General features: G+C 45.3%; 1 protein-coding gene across 1 annotated transcript in view; it reads right to left on the bottom strand.

Annotated features, from left to right (window-relative positions):
* Positions 1-22,379, bottom strand: part of LOC135055279 (phospholipid-transporting ATPase IC-like) — a 65,327-nt gene extending 42,948 nt beyond the window's left edge. Inside the window, exons 1-9 of the mRNA XM_063959170.1 lie at positions 22,214-22,379; positions 20,575-20,672; positions 19,010-19,123; positions 17,970-18,068; positions 16,852-16,913; positions 7,298-7,370; positions 5,866-5,936; positions 4,191-4,273; positions 39-197 (exon numbers count right to left, since the gene is read on the bottom strand). Of these exons, the coding sequence (XP_063815240.1) occupies positions 39-197; positions 4,191-4,273; positions 5,866-5,936; positions 7,298-7,370; positions 16,852-16,913; positions 17,970-18,068; positions 19,010-19,123; positions 20,575-20,672; positions 22,214-22,376 (922 nt within the window). The 5' untranslated portion in view covers positions 22,377-22,379. The remainder of the gene's footprint in view (positions 1-38; positions 198-4,190; positions 4,274-5,865; positions 5,937-7,297; positions 7,371-16,851; positions 16,914-17,969; positions 18,069-19,009; positions 19,124-20,574; positions 20,673-22,213) is intronic.
* Positions 22,380-23,001: the final 622 nt, after the last annotated feature.

Below are 23,001 nucleotides of genomic sequence, written 5' to 3'. Positions count from 1 at the left end.
ATCTCCCCCTTTGTTTTAAAAACGAGTGGGACGGTTACCTGCATAAATGATCAGTCCGTGGCAGTAGAGCGTATTGCGGACAGTACAGCCGCGGAGCAGAATCTTGTCATTGTCCAGCCCAGAACTAGATCCTCTCCAGAATAATGTGCCCACAAACTTATCCAGACGGTTATTTGGCCCTTCACAGTCGATCAGTCCTGGAAAATTAAAATCAGGAACAAAAGAGATAAGAGATGGAAACCATACTTGCCTACCTGACCCTCTCCATGAGGGAGAAAATGCTCTGTTCCTGGACTTTCCTGGTAATGTATGATTACCATCACCTGTGGTGAGCTAGATAATTGATAATAAAGGTGTTTCACCACAGGTGATGGCAATCATACATTACCAGGAAAGTCCAGGAACAGAGCATTTACTCCCTCATGGAGAGGGTCAGGTAGGCAAGTATGACGGAAACATAACTTGCATATTTGCCTAAATCAGTGGTTCTCAAACTCGGTCCTCAGGACCCCACACAGTGCATGTTTTGCAGGTAACCCAGCAGGTGCACAGGTGTATTAATTACTCACTGACACATTTGAAAAGGTCCACAGGTGGAGCTAATTATGTCACTTGTGATTCTGTGAGGAGACCTGCAAAACATGCACTGTGTGGGGTCCTGAGGACCGAGTTTGAGAACCCCTGGCCTAAATGAATGCTCTCATTTAACTTGTAAACTAGTGGTTCACAAACTCGGTCCTCAAGGACCCACAACAGGTCATGTTTTGCAGGTCACCTAGCAGGTGCACAGGTGTACTCGTTACTCACTGACACATTTTAAAAGATCCACTGGTGGAGACAATTATTCCACCTGTGATTCTGTGAGAAGACCTGGAAAACATGAACTGTTGGAGGTCCTTGAGGCAGTAGCATCACAAGGGGGGGAGGGGGTGCCAGCTCCTGCTCAGTGACAGGAGCCGAGTGCTGCACTGTTACATTATGTGCCACACTTGACTCCTGACACTGGGGGTAATTCCAAGTTGATCGCAGCAGGATTTTTGTTAGCAGTTGGGCAAAACCATGTGCACTGCAGGGGGGACAGACATAACATGTGCAGAGAGAGTTAGATTTGGGTGTGGTGTGTTCAAGCTGAAATCTAAATTGCAGTGTAAAAATAAAGCAGCCAGTATTTACCCTGCACAGAAACAAAATAACCCACCCAAATATAACTCTCTCTGCAAATGTTATATCTGCCTTCCCTGCAGTGCACATGGTTTTGCCCAATTGCTAACTAAATTCCTGCTGCGATCAACTTGGAATTACCCCTCATGTGCACTGCAGGAGGGGCAGATATAACACGTGCAGAGAGAGATAGATTTGGGTGGGGTGTGTTCAATCTGCAATCTAATCTGCAGTGTAAAAATAAAGCAGCCAGTGTTTACCCTGCACAGAAACAAAATAACTCACCCAAATCTAACTCTTTCTGCACATGTTATATCTGCCTTCCCTGCAGTGCACATGGGCCCTCATTCCGAGTCGTTCGCTCGTTCTTTTTCTTCGCATCGCAATGAAAATCCGCTTAGTACGCATGCGCAATATTCGCACTGCGACTGCGCCAAGTAATTTAACAATGAAGATAGTATTTTTACTCACGGCTTTTTCATCGCTCCGGCGATCGTAGTGTGATTGACAGGAAATGGGTGTTACTGGGCGGAAACACGGCGTTTTAGGGGCGTGTGGATAAAAACGCTACCGTTTCCGGAAAAAACGCAGGAGTGGCCGGAGAAACGGGGGAGTGTCTGGGCGAACGCTGGGTGTGTTTGTGACGTCAATCCAGGAACGACAAGCACTGAACTGATCGCACAGGCAGAGTAAGTGTGGAGCTACTCTAAAACTGCTAAGTAGTTTCTGATCGCAATATTGCGAATACTTCGGTCGCAATTTTAAGAAGCTAAGATACACTCCCAGTAGGCGTAGGCTTAGCGTGTGTAACTCTGCTAAATTCGCCTTGCGACCGATCAACTCGGAATGAGGGCCATGGTTTTACCCAATTGCTAAAAAAAATCCTGCTGCGATCAACTTGGAATTACTCCCACTGTGTAGGAGCCGGCACTGCAGTCACGACACTCCCCAGGGGGCAGCCCCACCTCCCGAACACCCGGAATGACGAAAAAAGGAGGAGGACAGGATGCAAAACTCTGCCCCCTCCCATGAAGCCCCACCCCTTTTCCACGAAGCCCTGCCCCATTGTCCCAGCATTGCATCGGGTGTACTTAAAGTAAGTGACACCTCTGCCTTGAGGACCGAGTTCGGGAACCACTGTAGTAAAGGGAAAAAAAATGTAGAGCTGAGATAATTATGAATTATTTATGATGTAAGGGGAGGTTAATTATAGGCAAGTACATGTAGGTTGCTGAGCAAGGAACATACATCTAGGGAGGGGCAGACATTTAGATAGAGAGAGGGGTGGAGTTGGCAGGAATGAATATCGTGATTTTTTGCTCAGCTGTAAGTGGTTTTGCCTACAGGATTTAAAACGCTAATAATATTAAACGCAAAACACGCTCAGGTTTGCAATTAACATTATTGTCGGTTTAAATGCCGAAAGGCTTCGGAAACCTGACACTTAAGAAATAAAATGTACACAGGAAAGTCTAGGGGAGAACCACCAGATGAGATTACATATTCATATGGATTAGGAATCTTCTGATTCCAACGGCGGGATGTAATGGCATGTGAGTTTGCCGGAGGTGCGCAACGCCGGCCAAACCTGGACATTTTTTTTAACACAGCAGTCATTTACAAGGTGTGGTTTTGCCTTGTAAATGACAGCTGCTTTAAAAAAATGACCGAGTTCGGCGGTAACCCGCGCCTCGGGCAAACTCGGATGCTGTTACATCCAGCTGCAAATGTGATAAATTACTAATACCCCTTTCAGACCGCCAACTATGAACACGGGTTATTTATTGGCACATGAGCGCGCATAACCCGTGTTCATGTGCGGTCGGAAAGGTGCCAGGGAAAAAATACCAGGTGGAGCGACCAGGTATTTCAACCCTGGTAGCGAGCAGGGTTGAACTCATGTTCAACCTGGCTCGCTGTGCGGTGTGAATGGGATCATGTGATCTCTAAGCGCCGTCACCACTGACGTCACCAACCCGGCAGTGTGTCGGGTTGCAGACAGCAGTGGTGGGGCACCTGAGGTGGGTCGCACCCTGGGACCTCCCGTATCAGGCTCCCGGGTGTGCTTCCCCCCCTTAGGTGGTGTGAAAGGGGTATTATATACTCTGGTTACTTTCCATATGCTTCTGCAGGAACAAAACTCGAACTTTCGTAGACTTATTAAATAAACCCCCAGGTCTGATCCTAGACATTGAAGGAGTCAAACTGTTAAATCTAAACTTAAAAAAGATATGTCTTATCAGAATTTTGACACTGATGTCGACATAGTGTTTTTCCTGTAATTCTGTCCCTAATGGCAACCCTAAACCTAATGGAAACGTCAACATTCTGTCAATGTCTTGACATTAAAAATGTTGACATTTTTACCATGTTGACAATGACATCAATGTTGACCTTTTGCTGTCGACACTGTGATTGTGGGAATCTTGGGGGTCATTCCGAGTTGTTCGCTAGCTGTTTTCGTTTGCAGCGCAGCGATTAGGCAAAAAAGTGGCACTTCAGCACATGCGTATGCGGCGCAATGCGCATGTGCGACGTACTTTCACAAGAGCTGATGTTTTTTTACACAAGGTCTAGCGATGCTTTTCAGTGGCACTGCTGGACGCAGATTGATAGACAGGAAGTGGGCGTTTCTGGGTGTGAACTGACCGTTTTCAGGAAGTGTGTGTAAAAACGCAGGCGTGCCAGGAAAAAGGCAGGTGTGGCTGGCCGAATGCAGGGCGTGTTTGAGACGTCAAAACAGGAACTGAATAGTTGCAGTCATCGCAAGCGCTGAGTAGGTCTGGAGCTACTCTGAAACTGCACAAAATTATTTTGTAGCCGCTGTGCGATCCTTTCATTCGCACTTCTGCTAAGCTAAAATACACTCCCAGTGGGAGGCGGCTTAGCGTTTGCACGGCTGCTAAAAGCAGCTGGCGAGTGAACTCGGAAATGAGGGCCCATGTGTTGTGGTCAGCGCGCTGCACGCGAGGAGCCGCACTAGTGTCAAATTGTCATAGAAATGATTTATGAAATGACAACAAGCTCACCATCAAATCCCACAAGCTCGTTTTCTTCTTTCAGGCACATATCCGTTACTTCAAGGGACATTTTGAACTTCAAGTTTGTTTCACTGATACAAAAAGACACAATAAACATCCATCAGGTTGCTTGGAATTTAGTAACTTTGGGTTCTATTTACTAAGCCTTGGAGAGAGATAAAGTGGACGGAGATAAAGTACCAGCCAATCAGCTCCTAACTGTCATGTTACAGGCTGTGTTTGAAAAATGACAGTTTGGAGCTGATTGGCTGGTAACTTATCCTCCATCCAAGGCTTAGTAAATAGAGCCTTATGTAAAACGCAGAACAGAACAATGCTGGGACACATGTAGTTTCGGGGTGTAGGTCTCCAATGCAGGTTAGTGAAGAGGGTAGAATTCTGTTGTCAGCCAAAATGTGGGGCCATATGGAGCCTACCGGCACTTTCCTGTTACAAGCAAGCACGGAATTGCACTGTATGGCTTTTACTGTCACTCAGGAATTAAATTATAGAATAGATTCAGGATTCATTAGTGCTGCATTGTAAAAAATAATAACAGGGGATCAGGTTATATGTACAAAGGACGTTATCTCTCCGAGATGTAGGTGATTAATTACTTTGCAATAAGCTCTTTGTGCAATGCAGCTTCCACACTGCCCTATATATATATATATATATATATATATATATATATTACAGCCTAACGCTAAGGGCTGCATTATATCGGGGGTAATGGAGACAGCGCTGGCAGGTTACAGGGATTTAGATCTTGTGCCCGGGCCAAGAGGCCTAAAGCAACACCACTGCACTATTAGGACTTAGGGCTGTATACAATAAGTGTCGGAAGCTGCCATCCTGTCAGAAAGTTAGGTCGGAAGGGGTTCTGACCTATTTATTAGGGCCCAGTTTATTCCGACTCGTCGGAAGCCTGACGGAATACACTCGGATTGGAGGCTTCATCCGCCGAGCCGCGTGTATTGTCGGGAGCGCGCCCAAACCCGACAGATTTTAGCCCCGTTTCCGACAATGTCAATCCGACTTTAAAAAAAGTCGGATTGGCAGTGTCGGGAACGGGCCAAACCTGTCGGGTTTGGCCGTGGCACTGAATACTGACCTTTCGGATTCTTTCTGTCGGAAAGGATCCGACAGGTATTGAATATACCCCTAACAGTCCATCAGACACTTATTACAAAAATTACAGTGAATATAAATAATGATATATTATCATTACATGATCTGTCCAGGCCCTAAGTAAATGTGGACGGATAGACCCAACTGGGGAACTACTTCAGCTTGATTGTCTACACTTTGGAGTTTGTACCACACTTGCCAAATGTTATTATTCAGCCCCAGGGAGACTACCTGCGGGCAAGCTGGTGATGGCTGCTGGATGTGAGGGGACCCACTCCATCTATGCAATTCTGCAAATCCTGTAATTTCTCTAGGGAGTGGGCACGATGTAGGAGGGTTCCACACTCACTCCAAAATCTGGACACATGGGAGGTCGGGCAGGTACAGTTTGTACAGGTGTATGTTTTAAGAAAGTAGCAAGTTATTTTAAAAAAAGGCTCATTAGTTACATACTGTAAACTCTAAATTACATCCTTTGTTTTCCTTCTGGCAGACAATGGTATGTGTTTCCAAGGTTACTAATATTACGTTACAATATTATAGTGTTTCCTACCCGTCCAGTTCCGCTGTCTCCACGTAGCACAGGCTGTTGGGTTCAGAGCTGGACAGCAGCAGAACGTCAGCCTGTAACATGGAAGGACAGCATGAGAAAAGCTTAATAACTGAGTGGCAACAGGACCCAGGAGCATTTGTAGTTATATAAATAGGAATCAGGACTCTATTTTCCGATCATTATAATCACCAGAATGTAATAGCCTTTTATAGATCGATCGTCAAAGTAGCGACCCATTGACTAATACAAGCATCAGTACCAATAGTGGGGGCTATTCATGAAGCAGTGAAGTGAGCCAATGGAGAAGTTGTCCATGGCAACCAATCAGCTGCTCCGTATAATTTGATGGAAAGCACTTGCTAAGTGTTACTTAAGAGCTGATTGGTTGCCATGGGCAACTTCTCCACTGGTTCACTTCTACACTCTTATCACTGCTTCATGAATAGACCCCAGTACCTCTTGACAATGTCACCCGGCAAAAAACAAGCCTACTATATCCATGGTTCGTCTAGCATTTAAAGTTGACACTGTGGTAAATAACTTTCGACACCGAGGACTGAAGTGTCCAGGCATCAGTACCAGGCGTATTGACCGCTAGCTGGACACAACATGGACGTTTTCCTCTAGTTTGTGTGGGTGTTGGCTGCGCTGCAGCGAGACGGTTTCATAGTGACTGTATCGTTAACCATAACGGGGCTGATGGAAAGTTGAACAGAAGATGGCTGTAATTGCTTCTTGGAACCAAATTTGTGTATTGGGTATACTGAGTGCTACAAGTATCTCATACCCTCCAACATTTTAAACATAAAAATCGGTACAAATTAGAAAAGAGGGCGTGGCCACGAGTGAATGGCCACGCCCCTTTTCCTGTACTTTCAATGGAAGTTTGGAGAGCCAAAAATCGGTACAGACCATAAAAAAAAGGTACTGTACTTGTCAAAAAGGTACAGTTGGAGGGTATGGTATCTACACCTTGGCCGCTCCTATATGTTCACTTTAATGGATAGTGGATACCTGTTAACATCGTCAGTGTGCACTTGCACCAGCCCTATCTGGAAAATTGTGTATTTAAAATTCCGCACAACTCACCTAGCCTGCAGTTCCATCCAAACGTACTCAGGGGGCACCCGTACTCCCTGCTACAGCCCAGTAAGGATGTGCTTTAGATGCATATGAAATCCATTCCTGCAACGGCTGTAGTTGCATACATTTGGTTCCAGAGCATCCGCAGTGCGAAAACACGTCAAATATGCTCTGCAAGCGGACTGGCTATTCTGCTCTGCATCAGCCCCAATCTGTCTGAATAGTTTTCCCTGATTGTACCACACCATGGCGTTTGTAGGCAATATGTATATAGCAGTGAATGTCAGAGTTCTTTACATGAATTGCTTTTGCAGAAGGACTGTAATAATAATTATTAAATGATACTAACCGGAACAAACTCATCCCTGCTAATTCGTATGATGTCCCCGACACCAAGGTCTTTCCATTTGCTTTTCTTAAACCTTGATATAAGTGAAAGTGATGAGTATCAGTGTTAGGTCTGTGCGTGGAAACAACAATGCATCGTCTTTACCAGTAACCAAGAGGAAAGGAAACACAGATGATGTGAGAACTCCTGTATATTAGTAAGGCGTTCTGTATAGTAATGTATTAGGACACTCAGCCTGTTGCACTATCCTACGTCACAGATTGGTTGAATTATGTAGACTACAGTAAGGTAAGTTTCAAGCTACACATGCCAATAAATTAAGGGAATATGAGTATTCCCAAGACGTCTATTATAGACCAGAGTAGAATGTGTGGTACAGACCAGGATAATTGGAAGGTAAACTAACCTTTTGGACATACAAAGTAGGAACCAGTATGGTAAAAAGACGGCCATAGCAGACTTTTATTTACCCTCAGTTCTACAGACAATTATGACCAGCGGGTTTACCAACAATAAACAACGATTTTGTGGAAAGAATCATTCATCTCATTTACCAGATGGAATAGTTTTTCAACACCCGTATTTAATATATATTGTGATAAAAGCAGTGGAATTGTGTTTGAGGACAGGTATATATGTCCAAGATTTAAAATTAGAGATGAGCGGGTTCGGTTTCTCTGAATCCGAACCCGCCAGAACTTCATGTTTTTTTTCACGGGTCCGAGCGACTCGGATCTTCCCGCCTTGCTCGGTTAACCCGAGCGCGCCCGAACGTCATCATGACGCTGTCGGATTCTCGCGAGGCTCGGATTCTATCGCGAGACTCGGATTCTATATAAGGAGCCGCGCGTCGCCGCCATTTTCACACGTGCATTGAGATTGATAGGGAGAGGACGTGGCTGGCGTCCTCTCCATTTAGATTATAAGAGACTGAGAGAGATTTACTGGAGCTGACTAGGAGGAGTACTGTTACTGTAGAAGTGTAGAGACTGAGTGGAGAGAGTTTACTAGTGAGGACAGTGCAGTTTACTTTATAATCCGTTCTCTGCCTGAAAAAAGCGATACACAGCACACAGTGACTCAGTCACATACCATATCTGTGTGCACTGCTCAGGCTCAGGCCAGTGTGCTGCATCATCTATTATCTATATATAATATTATATATATCTGTCTGACTGCTCAGCTCACACAGCTTATAATTGTGGGGGAGACTGGGGAGCACTACTGCAGTGCCAGTTATAGGTTATAGCAGGAGCCAGGAGTACATAATATATTATATAGTGAGTGACCACCAGACACACAGTGCAGTTTATTTAATATATCCGTTCTCTGCCTGAAAAAAGCGATACACACAGTGACTCAGTCAGTCACATACCATATCTGTGTGCACTGCTCAGGCTCAGGCCAGTGTGCTGCATCATCTATTATCTATATATAATATTATATATATCTGTCTGACTGCTCAGCTCACACAGCTTATAATTGTGGGGGAGACTGGGGAGCACTACTGCAGTGCCAGTTATAGGTTATAGCAGGAGCCAGGAGTACATAATATATTATATAGTGAGTGACCACCAGACACACAGTGCAGTTTATTTAATATATCCGTTCTCTGCCTGAAAAAAGCGATACACACAGTGACTCAGTCAGTCACATACCATATCTGTGTGCACTGCTCAGGCTCAGGCCAGTGTGCTGCATCATCTATTATCTATATATAATATTATATATATCTGTCTGACTGCTCAGCTCACACAGCTTATAATTGTGGGGGAGACTGGGGAGCACTACTGCAGTGCCAGTTATAGGTTATAGCAGGAGCCAGGAGTACATAATATATTATATAGTGAGTGACCACCAGACACACAGTGCAGTTTATTTAATATATCCGTTCTCTGCCTGAAAAAAGCGATACACACAGTGACTCAGTCAGTCACATACCATATCTGTGTGCACTGCTCAGGCTCAGGCCAGTGTGCTGCATCATCTATATATATTATATATCTGTCTGACTGCTCAGCTCACACAGCTTATAATTGTGGGGGAGACTGGGGAGCACTACTGCAGTGCCAGTTATAGGTTATAGCAGGAGCCAGGAGTACATATTATATTAAAATTAAACAGTGCACACTTTTGCTGCAGGAGTGCCACTGCCAGTGTGACTGACCAGTGACCTGACCACACTGACCACCAGTATAGTTAGTAGTATACTTATATTGTGATTGCCTGAAAAAGTTAAACACTCGTCGTGTGACTTCACTTGTGTGTTTTTTTTTTTTTATTCTATAAAAATAAAACTCATTCTGCTGACAGACAGTGTCCAGCAGGTCCGTCATTATATAATAAATAATATATACCTGTCCGGCTGCAGTAGTGATATATATATATTTTTTATATCATTTATCATCCAGTCGCAGCAGACACAGTACGGTAGTTCACGGCTGTGGCTACCTCTGTGTCTCTGCACTCGGCAGGCAGTCCGTCCATAATTGTAATACCACCTAACCGTGGATTTTTTTCATTCTTCTTTATACATACATAGTTACATAGACATCTTCTCTTTATCAACCAGTCTATATTAGCTGCAGACACAGTACAGTACGGTAGTTCACGGCTGTGGCTACCTCTGTGTCTGCACTCGGCAGGCAGTCCGTCCATAATTGTATACCACCTAACCGTGGTTTTTTTTCATTCTTCTTTATACATACATAGTTACATAGACATCTTCTCTTTATCAACCAGTCTATATTAGCTGCAGACACAGTACAGTACGGTAGTTCACGGCTGTGGCTACCTCTGTGTCTGCACTCGGCAGGCAGTCCGTCCATAATTGTATACCACCTAACCGTGGATTTTTTTCAGTCTTCTTTATACATACATAGTTACATAGACATCTTCTCTTTATCAACCAGTCTATATTAGCTGCAGACACAGTACAGTACGGTAGTTCACGGCTGTGGCTACCTCTGTGTCTGCAGTCGGCAGGCAGTCCATAATTGTATACTAGTATCCATCTCCATTGTTTACCTGAGGTGCCTTTTAGTTGTGCCTATTAAAATATGGAGAACAAAAATGTTGAGGTTCCAAAATTAGGGAAAGATCAAGATCCACTTCCACCTCGTGCTGAAGCTGCTGCCACTAGTCATGGCCGAGACGATGAAATGCCAGCAACGTCGTCTGCCAAGGCCGATGCCCAATGTCATAGTACAGAGCATGTCAAATCCAAAACACCAAATATCAGAAAAAAAAGGACTCCAAAACCTAAAATAAAATTGTCGGAGGAGAAGCGTAAACTTGCCAATATGCCATTTACCACACGGAGTGGCAAGGAACGGCTGAGGCCCTGGCCTATGTTCATGGCTAGTGGTTCAGCTTCACATGAGGATGGAAGCACTCAGCCTCTCGCTAGAAAAATGAAAAGACTCAAGCTGGCAAAAGCAGCACAGCAAAGAACTGTGCATTCTTCGAAATCCCAAATCCACAAGGAGAGTCCAATTGTGTCGGTTGCGATGCCTGACCTTCCCAACACTGGACGTGAAGAGCATGCGCCTTCCACCATTTGCACGCCCCCTGCAAGTGCTGGAAGGAGCACCCGCAGTCCAGTTCCTGATAGTCAGATTGAAGATGTCAGTGTTGAAGTACACCAGGATGAGGAGGATATGGGTGTTGCTGGCGCTGGGGAGGAAATTGACCAGGAGGATTCTGATGGTGAGGTGGTTTGTTTAAGTCAGGCACCCGGGGAGACACCTGTTGTCCGTGGGAGGAATATGGCCGTTGACATGCCAGGTGAAAATACCAAAAAAATCAGCTCTTCGGTGTGGAGGTATTTCACCAGAAATGCGGACAACAGGTGTCAAGCCGTGTGTTCCCTTTGTCAAGCTGTAATAAGTAGGGGTAAGGACGTTAACCACCTCGGAACATCCTCCCTTATACGTCACCTGCAGCGCATTCATAATAAGTCAGTGACAAGTTCAAAAACTTTGGGTGACAGCGGAAGCAGTCCACTGACCAGTAAATCCCTTCCTCTTGTAACCAAGCTCACGCAAACCACCCCACCAACTCCCTCAGTGTCAATTTCCTCCTTCCCCAGGAATGCCAATAGTCCTGCAGGCCATGTCACTGGCAATTCTGACGAGTCCTCTCCTGCCTGGGATTCCTCCGATGCATCCTTGCGTGTAACGCCTACTGCTGCTGGCGCTGCTGTTGTTGCCGCTGGGAGTCGATGATCATCCCAGAGGGGAAGTCGTAAGCCCACTTGTACTACTTCCAGTAAGCAATTGACTGTTCAACAGTCCTTTGCGAGGAACATGAAATATCACAGCAGTCATCCTACTGCAAAGCGGATAACTGAGGCCTTGACAACTATGTTGGTGTTAGACGTGCGTCCGGTATCCGCCGTTAGTTCACAGGGAACTAGACAATTTATTGAGGCAGTGTGCCCCCGTTACCAAATACCATCTAGGTTCCACTTCTCTAGGCAGGCGATACCGAGAATGTACACGGACGTCAGAAAAAGACTCACCAGTGTCCTAAAAAATGCAGTTGTACCCAATGTCCACTTAACCACGGACATGTGGACAAGTGGAGCAGGGCAGGGTCAGGACTATATGACTGTGACAGCCCACTGGGTAGATGTATGGACTCCCGCCGCAAGAACAGCAGCGGCGGCACCAGTAGCAGCATCTCGCAAACGCCAACTCTTTCCTAGGCAGGCTACGCTTTGTATCACCGCTTTCCAGAATACGCACACAGCTGAAAACCTCTTACGGCAACTGAGGAAGATCATCGCGGAATGGCTTACCCCAATTGGACTCTCCTGTGGATTTGTGGCATCGGACAACGCCAGCAATATTGTGTGTGCATTAAATATGGGCAAATTCCAGCACGTCCCATGTTTTGCACATACCTTGAATTTGGTGGTGCAGAATTTTTAAAAAAACGACAGGGGCGTGCAAGAGATGCTGTCGGTGGCCAGAAGAATTGCGGGACACTTTCGGCGTACAGGCACCACGTACAGAAGACTGGAGCACCACCAAAAACTACTGAACCTGCCCTGCCATCATCTGAAGCAAGAAGTGGTAACGAGGTGGAATTCAACCCTCTATATGCTTCAGAGGTTGGAGGAGCAGCAAAAGGCCATTCAAGCCTATACAATTGAGCACGATATAGGAGGTGGAATGCACCTGTCTCAAGTGCAGTGGAGAATGATTTCAACGTTGTGCAAGGTTCTGATGCCCTTTGAACTTGCCACACGTGAAGTCAGTTCAGACACTGCCAGCCTGAGTCAGGTCATTCCCCTCATCAGGCTTTTGCAGAAGAAGCTGGAGGCATTGAAGAAGGAGCTAAAAGGGAGCGATTCCGCTAGGCATGTGGGACTTGTGGATGCAGCCCTTAATTCGCTTAACAAGGATTCACGGGTGGTCAATCTGTTGAAATCAGAGCACTACATTTTGGCCACCGTGCTCGATCCTAGATTTAAAGCCTACCTTGGATCTCTCTTTCCGGCAGACACAAGTCTGCTGGGGTTGAAAGACCTGCTGGTGACAAAATTGTCAAGTCAAGCGGAACGCGACCTGTCAACATCTCCTCCTTCACATTCTCCCGCAACTGGGGGTGCGAGGAAAAGGCTCAGAATTCCGAGCCCACCCGCTGGCGGTGATGCAGGGCAGTCTGGAGCGACTGCTGATGCTGACATCTGGTCCGGACTGAAGGACCTGACAACGATTACGGACATGTCGTCTACTGTCACTGCATATGATTCTCTCAACATTGATAGAATGGTGGAGGATTATATGAGTGACCGCATCCAAGTAGGCACGTCACACAGTCCGTACTTATACTGGCAGGAAAAAGAGGCAATTTGGAGGCCCTTGCACAAACTGGCTTTATTCTACCTAAGTTGCCCTCCCACAAGTGTGTACTCCGAAAGAGTGTTTAGTGCCGCCGCTCACCTTGTCAGCAATCGGCGTACGAGGTTACATCCAGAAAATGTGGAGAAGATGATGTTCATTAAAATGAATTATAATCAATTCCTCCGCGGAGACATTGACCAGCAGCAATTGCCTCCACAAAGTACACAGGGAGCTGAGATGGTGGATTCCAGTGGGGACGAATTGATAATCCGTGAGGAGGGGGATGTACACGGTGATATATCGGAGGGTGAAGATGAGGTGGACATCTTGCCTCTGTAGAGCCAGTTTGTGCAAGGAGAGATTAATTGCTTCTTTTTTGGGGGGGGTCCAAACCAACCCGTCATATCAGTCACAGTCGTGTGGCAGACCCTGTCACTGAAATGATGGGTTGGTTAAAGTGTGCATGTCCTGTTTTGTTTATACAACATAAGGGTGGGTGGGAGGGCCCAAGGACAATTCCATCTTGCACCTCTTTTTTCTTTTCTTTTTCTTTGCATCATGTGCTGATTGGGGAGGGTTTTTTGGAAGGGACATCCTGCGTGACACTGCAGTGCCACTCCTAGATGGGCCCGGTGTTTGTGTCGGCCACTAGGGTCGCTAATCTTACTCACACAGTCAGCTACCTCATTGCGCCTCTTTTTTTCTTTGCGTCATGTGCTGTTTGGGGAGGGTTTTTTGGAAGGGACATCCTGCGTGACACTGCAGTGACACTCCTAGATGGGCCCGGTGTTTGTGTCGGCCACTAGGGTCGCTAATCTTACTCACACAGCTACCTCATTGCGCCTCTTTTTTTCTTTGCGTCATGTGCTGTTTGGGGAGGGTTTTTTGGAAGGGACATCCTGCGTGACACTGCAGTGCCACTCCTAGATGGGCCCGGTGTTTGTGTCGGCCACTAGGGTCGCTAATCTTACTCACACAGCTACCTCATTGCGCCTCTTTTTTTCTTTGCGTCATGTGCTGTTTGGGGAGGGTTTTTTGGAAGGGACATCCTGCGTGACACTGCAGTGCCACTCCTAGATGGGCCCGGTGTTTGTGTCGGCCACTAGGGTCGCTAATCTTACTCACACAGCTACCTCATTGCGCCTCTTTTTTTCTTTGCGTCATGTGCTGTTTGGGGAGGGTTTTTTGGAAGGGACATCCTGCGTGACACTGCAGTGCCACTCCTAGATGGGCCCGGTGTTTGTGTCGGCCACTAGGGTCGCTTATCTTACTCACACAGCGACCTCGGTGCAAATTTTAGGACTAAAAATAATATTGTGAGGTGTGAGGTATTCAGAATAGACTGAAAATGAGTGTAAATTATGGTTTTTGAGGTTAATAATACTTTGGGATCAAAATGACCCCCAAATTCTATGATTTAAGCTGTTTTTTAAAAAAAACACCCGAATCCAAAACACACCCGAATCCGACAAAAAAAATTCGGTGAGGTTTTGCCAAAACGCGTTCGAACCCAAAACACGGCCGCGGAACCGAACCCAAAACCAAAACACAAAACCCGAAAAATTTCAGGCGCTCATCTCTATTTAAAATACCAGGAAAAGGTCTGTTTCTGCAAAGCAGACTTAATTAGAGAAGGCTAATTAATGCTTAAACCTGCATGGATATAATAAAAGCCTGTCAGACTGGACAGGAAATTGCTCATTGCCTGGGGAACAAGCTGCTTGCTTGCAGAGAGAGAGACACCATTACTGCCTCAAGTGAGTGCTGTGTTGAACTGCTGTTTGGCGAGTTGGCCAGCAGGTCCTTCTCACACATACAGAGGAAAACCTTGTGTATATATATATATATATATATATATATATATACAATGACATGACAATTGAGTAAAATATATAAAATAAAACAATAAAAATAATAATTCTAACCCAATTTCCTCAATATCTCAGTTATTCATCCTGATTGGATAGCAACGTGTGGTTAACAATCCTGTTCCTAAAGGTTCACTACGGCTGGCCGGCGGTCGGGCTCCCGGCGACCAGCATCCCGGCGCCGGGAGCCCGACCGCCGGCTTACCGACAGCTTGGCGAGCGCAAATGAGCCCCTTGCGGGCTCGCTGCGCTTGCCACGCTACGGGCACGGTGGCGCGCTACGCGCGCCACACTATTTTATTCTCCCTCTATGGGGGTCGTGGACCCCCATGAGGGAAAATAAGTGTCGGTATGCCGGCTGTCGGGCTCCCGGCGCCGGTATACTGAGCGCCGGGAGCCCGACCGCCGGCAAACAGAAGACCACCCGTTCCTACCAACATTCTTAGCGAGCATCAACCAATTTCCATATTTTCTCAAGGTGACGGTTAGACCAATAATTGCTTTTAATGACTTGGCTTAAACAGTGAAACTTGAGATTGTTCTCCTGTGATTATCTTTAAATGCTTTTTGTTTCCCATTGTTACTGGAATTTTTGCAATCCTGCTACCTGTCCCATGCATGTACGTGACTGTATACGGCATCTGTGCCCATTAGAAAGCATCAAATTACATCTCCATAAAGCTCGGCTGCACATATGTCTGTTAGTTATGGTATTATTGTCATTGCAAGTTTTCCTGCGCACCTCAATGGGTGACGAGGCAAAACTTGCGGTGTGGGCGGACATGTCCAATGCATTGAATTGCATTGAATTCCCCCCTTTTATTTGCTGCCTGGAAACATCACAGAGCTTGGGGACAATGAAGTACATTTTGGCTTACAGAGGCCATTGCTTGCACAGCTGACTTGTGTGTGAGCAGGGCTGCCATGACACATTGTGGGCCCAAGTACATTATTGGGGTGTAGCTACACATTTGGGACCATTGTGAATATTATGGTAATCTAAGCGAGGACATGACTGTGCAGCCACATGGGCACATAAACAACAGCTCCACCTGCTGTCCCTCCAGTGTAATTACTCAATACTGATAAAGTCTCAGTCTGTTGTATCTCAACAATTTTGTGGGTATGACTGAGTCTCCTTGGTATGCCTGGTATTGGTTTGGGGTCCCCGGTTATTATTGTGCCCATTAAATTTGTATCCTACTTTCCTCTTCCCACTTGGCTCCTCTTATGTGCAAGTTTCTGTAGTCACTTCTATATGGAAAGTTTCAAGAAGGAAGATGACATAATATTAATTCCCAGTTTGACTATGAGAGATCAAGGGGAAAATAGTAACTAGGTCGACAAATGTTTAGGTCGACCACTACTGGTCGACAATAACTAGATCGACAGGGTTTCAAGGTCGACAGGGTCTCTAGGTTGACAGGTCAAAAGGTCGACATGTTTTTAAAAATGTGTTTTTTTAACTTTTTCATACTTAACGATCCACGCGGACTACGATTGGGAATAGTAACCTGTGCCGAACGCAGCGAGGCATCTTGCCCGAAGCATGGCGAGCGAACAAAGTGCACTAATTGGGGTTCCCGGTCACTGTACGGAGAAAACGACACCAAAAAAACATTAAAAACGCATGTCGACCTGTTGACCTATCGACCTAGACCATGTCGACATAGAGACCCTGTCGACCTTGTTACTGTCGACCAATAGTGGTCGACCTAAACATGGTCAACCTAGAAACTGTCGACCCTATGAACCACACCCGTTTATTTGCCATCGGGCTAGTGCAAATTTAATTGCTGAAAAACAATAGAAATATGTATTTTTTTTTTTTTACCTTCCATCCCTTATAACTTCACACGTCCGGTTATTTATCGTATTGTCCAATCTGTGTCGGGCCTAAAAAAATAAAACAGGCGTCATTGTGGAATATAAATACAGGTTCAATGTTCGTTACAAATATTTGTAATTTAATACGTTTATACATTAGATTTTATGGTTACACCTCTCTTTTTATTATTTTGTAGATTCAATGCTTTGTTATTGTAATAGATCATATTAACATTAACATGGACTCGCTAAATATAAAACTAGGCACTCAGTGGCACACGCAGGGAGGGTTTCTAAGCACCCGAAAACATACTTTTTTTTTTTTTTTTTTACAAAGGCCATGTTATTAGGCCCCATTCCCTGGCAGCAAAATGCAGTGATTTGCGGCTCAATAGGGAGGGGCGAGGACAATATATATATATATATATATATATATATATATATATGTAAATACAGAGATGTCCACACTCGCATCTTCATAATCAATCAAACACCATGGGTTCTCGCAGCTGAAAATCTCATAGGGAGTCCAGATTCACATAGAAGAGAAAACAGGGCACTCACCAGAGCAAAAACAGTTTAAACATCAAAGTTTTCATCCAAATGTGACGAACTGACCCTGTAACTTACCCCAACTCTAGGCAGCATCTTACCCAAAAAGACTTGTTCAGGAGTATTATGATAATTATTGAGTTTTTTATTATTATTATCCTTTATTTATATGGCGCCACAAGGGATCCGCAGCGCCCATTACACAGTACATAAAAAAATAATCAAAACAGGAAAACAGTGACTTACAGTACAAGACAATATAGGCCAAGTACAGGGTAAATAAACTAACTAAATCAGCAGACAACTCTGAAATAAGTATCAGGGTGGCAGACAACGGCTGGATTTGGTGCAGTTGAAGATTATTAAAGTAAGAAAAGGATAAGCACATGAAGGAAGAGGGCCCTGCTCGTGAGAGCTTACATTCTAAAGGTTTTTAAACTTTAAGAGTTGGTACGCAGCTCTGACTTTTGCAGTTACTGATAATACATATTACACAATACATGAACAGAACACATTGAACTTCAGCCGAGATGATATCTAGAATACAACATTGACTTTAGATAAAACACTTACAATATCATCCGCCATATCTTTCACTGCGGTGATTCCCAGCACGATCACCAGCGGCACGAAGGTAGTGTACCACGAGACAGTGGATATAGCGGGGATTGTCTGGAATGAGACAGCAGAAAACACAGATATTATTAATATTTTGTGTAATCATATTGTGGGCCTAATTCAGAGATGTACGCATTCCCCAGGGTGTGAGATCTGCGACTGCGCAGTTGCCGCAGTGTGGGCGTGTGTGCAGATCCCATTCTGAGAGATTGCAGTGCCCCGCGAGCCGCAGGATGATTGACCTGCTGTGGCTGTTTGGGGGCGGTGGACGGCGCAGTGACGGACAGCAGTCTTGAAAACTGAGGGGTGTCAGCAGACTTGAACTGGCCCACAGGGGAACAGGGGAAACCACTGCCTGGGGGCCCTCCTCCTGCTCTAAGGATCAGGTTCCAGACTGTGCACTTGAATTATACATTATACATATGTTACCTTATACTGGACTATAGTGCATTTTCTAGAGTGCATTGCTGTTATTAATCTGGTACATTATCATGCATGCAGCAGCTGAATTTACTGTATATATTAATGAAAGGGCCCAGACATTGCACTCTCTAATCGTTGGTCAAACCAATGAGGTGGCAGGCCACACCCTCTCTGCAGACTGGCCACACATCTAAACATGAGCACCTACCACTGCATTCCCCCGGTGGGCCTTACATGCCCCAGTCCGACACCGGGTGTCAGCCCAGCACAGCTTCATCCCGGCAGCGCATAAACACCGGCTATCCTGAGTAACCGATGTTCACGTAGAGGGATATGATGCTGCGTCTTTGGGAGCAGCGGCTGACCACAAAACCCGGCAGTGGCTGTCCTTCTGCTCAAGACGCCTCCTGCTGCTGTTACATAATGTCACACAGCCGCTGGTGCATACTAAGACATAGCAGCTGTGCAATGCCATCCATCTCTGAACCCTGCCCCTGTCACGGGAAATATTATTACATTCCGTTTGATTCGTTCTCTGATAATGACCACTAGCACCCTCTCCAGTCTCTTACCTGAATAATCAGCAGGAAGAGGAAGTAGACGTTTGCGATTCTCTGGAACTGCTCCCACAAGTTCAGCGGTAGGAAAGTGATTATGTTATACTTGGACGTCTTGATTTCATTTTTCTGTATAAAGTTTAAATGCAAAATAAATTCTGTAACAAGATACACTTCATTGTTTAAACATTAAACAGAATATATCACATTAAAATATTGCAACCCCAAATCTCTATGAGGGAGAAGTACTCAACCTTGGAGTGTGATAAAGTGGAGAGAGATAAACTACCAGCCTATCAGCTCCAAGCTGCAATGTTACAGGCTGTGCTTGAAAAATGACAGGAGCTGATTGGTTGGTAGTTTATCTCTCCTAATTTGTATTAGTTGTATTGTATTCCCTCTATCAGGAACTGTGCAGAGGAGGAGGAGCTACACCCTCTTGGGGACCACCAAAGAGCCCTGACCTGGATTCTTTGTACAGGCCTCAAGCCCTCTCGGGACATCTGACTACAGTTCCTTAGTTGGAACACATTTGTGACGTCTCAGTGTTGTGTACTGTGTGCCTCTGTGGTTATGTGATGACAGGGATGGAGGGGATAATTTTACAGTGCACATGGAACTCTGAGGAGCATTCATAAGCTCCTCCCTCTGCTCACTACTTCATGGGTCATGTTCCTGTGGTTACCATGGTAGTCATGTGACACATTAACAGCAGCCTGAAGAAGCAACTTTAGGAACAAAATATTATTAACAGGTTAGCTCTTATAGCATACCAGGGTGATTTATGTGTCCATCTAATATTTTAAAACACAGCTAGTCGCAGCCTCATTTATGACTAAAATTATGTATGCGAGTAAGTACATATGGGTAACTTTCATGCATGTCACTTTCGTGGGTACATTATTTAAGTGCATATTAATGTGCTCATCCACATCACATCTGGATTGTGTTGTAGCTGTGCCCTAGAAAGTAAAGGTTGACTCATGACTACCAACGCCCCAAAAGTTCCTGTAAAAACAAATAAAAGCAAAATCTGCTGACACCTGCTGACCGGGAAACAAGTTCATAAATCCACCTTTTCCATCCATTGAATCTGTGTAACTATCTCATCATGCAAAAAAAAAAAAAAAAATTATTTTTGTGTGCGGTGCAATTGTGAGGCACAATTAAGCTTCCAGACCGCCCTGAAGGGTCAATTCCTCAAGCCGTACTCTCTGGAATGTCAGGTGGGCTCCAGAATTTTTGGGAGACACCCAGACTCCTGGAAGAGCACTTGAATTGGGCGGGAGTCGGGACAGAAGATGCGATGATGCAATTCTCAGAGAATTATTGTTCCCTATTGCTGTTTCATATTGTATATGGCATGCTTCTGCGGCCATACCCTAATGCACTGCAGATGTCTGTAGCACTGGATCATATGCAGATCCCATTTCCCGTCTATAAACCATTTATTGTCCTGATCACATTCTTTTATTGTGGGGAAGTAACTCTGACCTAGTGTTACACCTGTGTGCTCTATAAAAGCTTCTATAGAAGAAAGCCTATTGCTTTTACCATGGAAGAACAAACACAATACATACGGCATATTTGCTTTTCTTAAGGCAGAAATATGACTTCTTCATGAATTGCGGCTGTTTGTAGAAGCTTGGATCATTGGCTTTCACCTGCCAGTTGCTTTCTGAGATGGAAAAGAAGAGATTTAGATACATTTTAGGATAAGTGTTTAAAATTACTGAGTTCTCCAGAGCTTAATTTATTTATTCTCACACAACGAGAGTCTTAGAGTAAATTGATTAAGAATCATATCCCACTCATGTTTGCCCAAGATTAAACACGGGTGAGATCGATTAGACATGAGTGAATTTACTATGTTCCCGTGTTTTGGTTATTCGTCGTTCCCGATGGTGTATGTGTCCGTGTCCTGTATGTAAATGTGTAACAAAGTCTAAAAAAAAAATAGAGAAAAAAGGTGTGGGGTCCCGTCCCCCCACAAGCATAACCAGCTCTGGACTCATTAAACTGGTCCAGGTTTAAAAAAATACAGGTGAAATAATGCGTGGTGTCCCCTGTATTTTAAGAATCAGCACCGGGCTCTTGGATCGATCCTGGTTCCAGAAATATGGGGGAAATAGACGTAAGGGTCCCCCGTATTTTTTAAACCAGCACCAGGCTCCACTAGCCAAGGAGATAATGGCACAGGCGGGGGACACGTTTATATTGGTCCCCTGGCCGTAATATTAACCCCCCCCCTTAACTAGTCAGCCTTGGCCTGGGTTTCCTGGGGGAGTGGGGGCTGCCCCAATTAAGGGGTCCCCCCCCCCCTCAAGGCACCCAAGGCCAGGGTAGAAGCCCTTGGCTATCCTCTGCACCACTGGGCAGTTGGAGCCGAGTTGACTGTCCATTAGTTTTGGTTGTAAAAAATTATTTGCACCACTACGGGTCCCAGCAACCCTCCCCCGCATGCTGTTACTTGGAAAACCACAAGTATTCAGTGTATTAATGGCCCTTTGGTACCTATAGCCCCCCTCTAAATCACTGTAGCATCTATGTAACCTGTAAAAAAAAATCCATACTCTCCTATTCCTAATGTAGATCAGGTCCTCTTCAGTCCAAGTAGGCATCCCAGGGGTTAAAAAAATAACAAAGCGCAAGGCCTGAACCAGACGGACATCAGGAAGTGTAGGTATTAACGAATACACTTCCTGTACGCGAATGAGCGGGACCTGGACGACTTCTGTCACTAGAAGATCCACCAGCAAATTTAGAAGGCACCTCTGTAAAAGCTGCCCAGTAATTGGCTGTGAGTGGCTGCAGTGACACTCAAACTTTCCCCATAGACTTCAATGGCGCCTTTGAAATCTGTGGTGGGAACGACTACATTGTATCCTATGATGTTAACCACAAGGTTCGCCTCTATTAACCTGATGGTTAGAGATGAAGTTGCAGGCGGGTGAGCGCCAATAAATGCTGCTGCGTGTGCAATATGTTATGGGGGGGTGGGGCTGTAACGCGCCCATCACTCCCCGCGGACAAACAGCATCTGCCATAGATATTTCCTTCACAAAATAATAATGTAAAAAAAAAAGACTATTCTTTAAATGATAAGATAACAGCTGCCATACAGCGCCCAAGCTTTCATTCATGGGCTATATTAACATTATTATTTTTTACACTGCCACATTTCATTAAAATGATCTGTAAATATTGGTTTACATTGACCTTTGGGTGCCTGCTGTTCTGCGCTGGTGTCGATGTCATTTCCTTCTGGCTCAGGAGACTGCGATCTGTCCAGCTCATCGTCCGTTTCATCATCACTGTACGGCAGCACCTCGTCATCGTGACTCTCTGCGTCATCACTCGCTGTCTGCCAGTTGTCAGCCATACAGCGGACTTGCAAAACAAAACGATACCAGTGGTTACCAGGGTCTGCTTTTACACTTCGGTATACATTTTTAAAACGAAAATTACTTTTTGCAATGTGTCTAATCAACAGGGTTTGGGGCGTTCTTATACACAATGGGGCTGTTTGCGGAGCGTGACTTGCTTGTTCTAAATTATGCAAATTTGTGTTCATTAGCCCGGCCCCCTCCATTTGGTGACGGGGTTCACATGTTAATCTCCTTATCCTGCCCGCTGCACTAGGAAGCAGGTGGGAGATGAAGCCACTCTACTGTGGGTGTGGGGGACTGACCGAAAAAATGGGGATAAATATTCCCCTCAGGCTTAAGGGGTGGGCTGTAATGGTTCCGGTATGAATGGTCGACCATGACAGTCATTAGGTCGACCACTATTGGTCGACATTGGCATGGTCGACATGGACAAACCGTTGGCACTTGAAAATGGTCGACACATGAAAAGGTCGACATTAGGTTTTTTTTTTACTTTTTTGGTGTCGTTTTCTGCGGAAAGTGACGGGGAACCCCAATTAGTGCACCGCATCCCCACGCATGGCTCGCTTCGCTCGCCATGCTTCGGGCAAGGTGCCTCACTCAGCTACCGTTGCGCTC

This window comes from Pseudophryne corroboree, chromosome 1 (genome assembly GCF_028390025.1).
Source record: "Pseudophryne corroboree isolate aPseCor3 chromosome 1, aPseCor3.hap2, whole genome shotgun sequence".
Classification (NCBI taxonomy): Eukaryota; Metazoa; Chordata; class Amphibia; order Anura; family Myobatrachidae; genus Pseudophryne; species Pseudophryne corroboree.
The sequence above is the reverse complement of the archived record's forward strand: the minus strand, read 5'-3'. Positions and strand labels throughout refer to the sequence as shown.